Below are 5,935 nucleotides of genomic sequence, written 5' to 3'. Positions count from 1 at the left end.
ACATTAAATAAAAAAACTTTTCAGAAAATAAATATTTATTTCAATTCAGAAGTACAAATATGTTGCTGTATGTTCATATTTTTTTTTCAACTAGTAGTAGTGGAAATGCATGGAATGAATCGTTTTTTTAACATTTGCCCAATTGTTCAACCATTTGCCAACAAATGTATTAACATTTTGACATTTATTTTCAGTGTCTTTAATTCCAAGACTTGCAACATTCCTGGATTAATGGAAAAACCTAATCTGAGCATGAATGAAGACTTCCTTGTGGTTGGATTTTCTGATCTTCCACAGTTGCAAATCCCTCTATTTTTTGTTTTTTTACTGGTTTACCTATTTACTTTTTTGGGGAACTTTTTGATCATGATAACAATTTGCTCAAATCCACATTTGCACACACCAATGTATTTCTTCCTGACATATTTGTCCTTTCTTGATATAAGTTACACCATGGTCATTTTTCCGAAGATGCTGTGCTACTTCTTTATGAAAGGTATACAGGTTTCTCTCACTGAATGCCTATTGCAGTTGTATTTTTTCATGGGCATAGGTTCCATAGAGTTCCTGCTCCTCACAGTCATGGCTTATGATAGGTACGTTGCCATCTGCAATCCTTTTCATTACATGTCCATCATGAACAATGCTGTATGCATGAGACTGGCTGTTGGAAGTTGGGGAGTTGGTTTCATAAATGCGATTCCACACATTGTACTAATTTCCCGGCTCTCCTTCTGCAAATCCCACATAGTTAATCACTTCTTTTGTGATATGACAGCCCTTTTGAAGATCTCTTGCACTGACACTGTTATAATTGATACACTTAACTACATCAATGGAGTTGTAATGGTATTTATGTCATTTATTTTAATCATTATATCTTATAGCAAAATAACTTCCTCAATCCTGAAAATGAAGACCAAGGTTCGTCAACACAAAGCCTTCTCCACATGTGCCTCCCACCTTACTGTGGTTATGTTATACTATGGATCAGTACTTTTTACCTACATGCGACCAACGTATTCAATGTCGGATAGTAAGGTATCATCTTTGGCATATGTCGCTATTACCCCTTTGTGCAACCCTATTATATACAGTTTGAAAAACACAGAGTTCAAAAATGCTCTGTTAAAGAGAAAAAGACAACATACAATTTAAAAAACAAGAACTCAGCATTTTTCAATGCTGGCAGCAACCTACAAAACCATTTTACAGAATGGTATCATAATATTGCTGTACATAAATATTGTGTCCTAAATATAGCTCACAAACTATCACTTTCTTGACGTCTATAGAAAATGTACAAAGTATTATGGAGATAATATGTCTGTAGCCAATATTATGACATAGAAATGCAGTTAACATCCATTAGACACCAATATTCTGTTGAAAGAATATAGGATTAAATGTAAGTCTGTGTTGCACTGATAACATGCTTAGTAGAGTGACTAGGACTTTGCTGATAAGCTTTATACATTCAATTTAGCCAAGTGTCTTTAACAATATATGTATTAATAATGACTATGTTAAAATAGGAAAAGATGCCACGCAGGATTTCTTTGGTACTTTAAATGTGGCAATAGCCACACTAGATATTCTTTGTCTTGAATATATATGCTCACGTATTTATGTGCTTTAAGTATAATAAGTGAACAGGTTATTAAAGTCACATGCAATAGTGAGTTTTGTGTTTTGAATTAAGTCTTGACCATTGCATGAACACATACCAAAAGCTCAACTCAGATATGTTTTCTTGATATAGGTTACTTTTTTTGTCTTACACCCTGCCTCATTTTTATTAGAATACTGACTTATTGTAGATTCAGATAGTTAAATTATTTGTAATTATGTATTAATCCAGGATACTTGATTGTTTGTTGTTGTTCAAATAGTTCCTACTATTTGTTCCCTACTTCATGAGTGTGTGGTCACCTTACCTCTTCTCTGTAAAGTGTTTGTTTCTCATGGTACACTTTTGATGACCTCTTGATAGCTTGCCCTTATAAAGTTTTCATTGCAAGGTGACTCATCAAGATATCATTGTGGAGTGTGTAATGAAGGTCTCGTAAGTCAAATCATCAAGATAAAATTGTTAGGTGAATCATTAAGGTCTCAATGCAGGGTGAATTACCTAAATCTCATTGTTATGTGAATCATCGAGATCTCAGTGTAAGGTGACCCATCAAGATACCATTGAAGTGTGTATAATCTATAATCAAGATCTCATTGCAATGCAAATTGGCAAGATCTAATTGCAGAGTGAATCTGTAAAATTAATTAGCGAATATCAAGTTAAGATCTTATCAAAGGACAATACAAACCTATTGTTAAGGATCCACTACTTGTCTTTTTAGATTTACTGGAAATCTTAGTGCAATGATTCAGCCATGCTTGTGTTGTAGTGTCAATATTTAGAAACAGTTTCCTCCAAATCTTGGTTACTATCAAAACAGAATGCCTTGTGTTGGATTAAGTCAGTAACCATAGTCTCACTGGTTTGCAAATATTTTTTCATTGAGGCAATATTCTCTCTTTTTCCCATTCACAGTTTGCCTGGAAGCACAAATAATATTTTGGAAACAGATCAAAAGAATCACTCTTGTAAAATGTATTTAAAAAGACAATCTTTAAAAAATGTATGCTTTGAAAATTTGCAATCACATGATTTCTGTCTTTGACATACCTCAACAGTTGCTCTGTTATCCTGGGGTAAGCATCCAAATGTTTAAGACTCTATTTGCCCTTGTGACTCCTTTGTTAGTGTAAAGTTGTAGTTCCTTTTGTATCTAAGATACAGTACCTATGGTCAATTGTTCCTCAAGTCTTCAACGAGTTTGTTTTACTGCTTGCATCAAAACAATTAAGAATGAATAAGTAACTTGTACCTTCATACAGGTGCAACAGGCCATTTACTTCTGTGCACCAACCACCTGGAACAACATTCCTGAATCGAAATACACTATACCAATCCTGCCCCAATGTGATTGTATGTGTTTTACTTGAAAAACAAACACAGAGAAAATGATCCTGACAAATGTGTGTATTCTAATAATTAATATAGCCTTATAGCCCGCCGTAGCAGGCTATACCGGCTATTAAAGGCCCGCTGAATCGTTAGAGGCCCGAGCCGAAGGCGAGGGACTTTAACGAGACAGCGGGACTTTAATAGCCGTATTGCCCTGCTACGAAGGGCTATAAGGCTATTAGAACATTCTGCCACTAGATGGCAGAATGTTCTAACAAATTAAACAAAGGGTTCTCGAAGCTTGAGGGGATATGAATCCCCTCGAAGCCTTTGTAGAACATTGGAATGTTGCTCTGCGGGCCTTTACCGGCCCGTAGAAGCAGGGAGCACTCCATTGTCTGCAATGGAGCTCCCAATGTTCTAATAAGCAATACTAAAACCAACCTGGAGAAAAACACTCTTAAATAAACAAAATTGCGTTTTCATGTTTGTAGTTCTTTTTATTCCCTTGAAGAGGGGGTTCCCTTCCTTAACTCTCTGTTTTTTAAAGGGAGAGTTATGTTTGAGCCTCCTTTTCTCATCTCCTCCTCATCCATATATTTCTGAGATCTCTTCCATATATACTGCTAGCGCTGCCTTTTCCTGCTTTCTCCCTTCTTTCAAATAGACATGTCATTTTTTCATGAATACATACAGTTTTCTTAGAAGGGTATTATCTCATTTTTACATTTGTCCATGCTAGCGTTTCATTAGGATGTCTTTCTTTATTATGGAAATGTGTACAAATTGTGGGGTTTCCCAATTTAGAAAAGATCTGAACACCACTTTAAACAACAGTACATCATGTTGCAGTAACAATCCACTTCTGCTCCAAGATGCAAACAATCTGCCAACTTTGGGTCTGATTCACAAACTGCACTTTTAGTATGTTTTGTAGTATGACAATAGTGCTAAAAGACTAGCTACAAGATGCTATTAACAGACCGCAATTGTGATGCTACATGCACTTTCTGAATACGTTTAGTACTTTTCAGTATTCTCAAACTTCACTTATGTACAAACTTACACATTTGTATTAATTTAAACTTTTATGTCCTTGCCTGCATTATTTTCTTTGGGACTGTGTTGCTGTACCAGTGGTTAAACTTGGGAAGTGCTGAACATACTACAAAGGTTTCTTATTACAGAAGTCTGCGGGCCTAATGTTTCCAATTGCCATGTTTCTCTCCCAGAGTGATGAATTACTACGTTGCCTAGTCAGCTAAAAAATTACATTTAAACTACAAAAAACACTGAAATCACTCGTTATAGTCATTGACATTGATTCACTAAAATGCCAGTTGTAGCAGAAGTGAGATCATGTACCATTTGACCTTAAGTGTGTCACACAAAGTGACAACATATGACATTTTACCTTGAATATTCCCAGAAATGGTGTCACAAGACAATCATGTTGGTGACTTCACAATAATGAACACTGCTGATGTTCCACGATATTTGTAGAACTAATATAACAGAAAACAAACACCTGTCTATCACCTATATAATGGTGCAGACATAATATGTCAAGGTATAACATACTTGATTATTGGTAAGACTGACGTCATCTAGGAAAGATCAGATGATTGGAATTTCTCTTCCTTGAGAACACTTTGAAAACTCTAATAGACAATAATACTGCATTTTAATGCACAGTTTTCAAATGCATCTGCTAAAATGCCATAGGCCTTGAAAAAACACTTATTCAGTATGCAAGTCTTCCATGGGGTGCCAAGCTAAAGAAACACCATTTAAAAAAAATCCTATGAGTGCCCCACGTCAAATATTGCCTCCATTGCTAGGACGAGCATTGCGCTTGGATGCCCCTGTTTCCCAAACATTACATACAATATGCCAATGCCAGAATGTTGGTAATATTCCTGTCAATGTCGTATGGAGGACCCTCATGTCAATTGGTATATAGAGAATGTCGAGGACCTCCAATTGTTAGGGATGACCCCGAAATATGCTGCAGTTTTCCACCCAAATGCCGAGAATTTTCTCCAATTAATTACCACCAGAAATTTGCCTTGGTGCCACTTAAACCAAGAAATTCCACCAGCATGCCTGGCATTTATAAATGGGTTCCCCGTGCCAAACTGTACTTGCAGTGTTCCAGAGCTAGTATGTTGACGGAGATATCCCATATGCAAATATTCGCTGCACTATGCCAGTGCCAGGATTTGCCAAGGGTACTTCAATAAGTCAAGTAGCATGCCAATTCCAACAGCAAACTTGCAAGCATTACAACACATTGTCACTTTAACTCACCTGTATACACTTACTAACAATCAATCACTCAAACTTAGTCTCAGTCACTCAGTAGCATTCACTTGTTCTCTTTCATTATCACTCAGTCTCTTGCAGTCACTCTTAAAATGATTCCCTCATTTTCACTCTCTCGCTAGCTCCTATTCTGACTCACGTAAACATAAACACACAAACACACAGAAATTCGCCAATGCAAACATACATGCTCACACATACACAGGCGGTCTCATACAAACTCACTCTCACCCACAAGCACCCTAAAAGCATACATTCATAGCCATTGTATTTTTCTTACATAGGACGTCAGTGAAGAACCCATTCCAGATTTTGCTGCTCTACCTTTTATTGCACTTTTACAGCCCGATTCATCATAGTGCCGTTTTGCGAGTTTGAAATAGCGAATCATAAGGAATCGCTATTTCAGACTCGCAAAACGGCATTCATGTAGGAATCGCAAAAACAAAAGCGATTGCTACATCTTCCTTATTTGCGATTAGCAAATTGCTAATCGCAAATAAGGAATAACTCCCCATTCATTCCTATGGGCCAGAAGGCCCGTAGGAACGAATGGGGAGTATTCCTTATTTGCGATTAGCAATTTGCTAATCGCAAATAAGATTGCGATTTAAAGGGTGCCAGGGGTGTCCAAAGGACACCCTG

The 5,935-nt window shown here is 36.7% G+C and overlaps 1 protein-coding gene across 1 annotated transcript; it reads left to right on the top strand.

The window, feature by feature from the left end:
• The first annotated feature begins 252 nt into the window (after window positions 1–252).
• Window positions 253–1,158, top strand: LOC147700807 (olfactory receptor 1L4-like). Its single transcript, XM_086929242.1, has one exon. The coding sequence runs from the start codon at window positions 253–255 to the stop codon at window positions 1,156–1,158; it is 906 nt and encodes a 301-aa protein (XP_086785368.1).
• Window positions 1,159–5,935: the final 4,777 nt, after the last annotated feature.

The sequence above is a fragment of the Lissotriton vulgaris genome, chromosome 7 (assembly GCF_964263255.1).
Source record: "Lissotriton vulgaris chromosome 7, aLisVul1.2, whole genome shotgun sequence".
NCBI classification, from domain to species: Eukaryota; Metazoa; Chordata; class Amphibia; order Caudata; family Salamandridae; genus Lissotriton; species Lissotriton vulgaris.
This window is presented reverse-complemented; position numbering and strand designations above follow the sequence as displayed.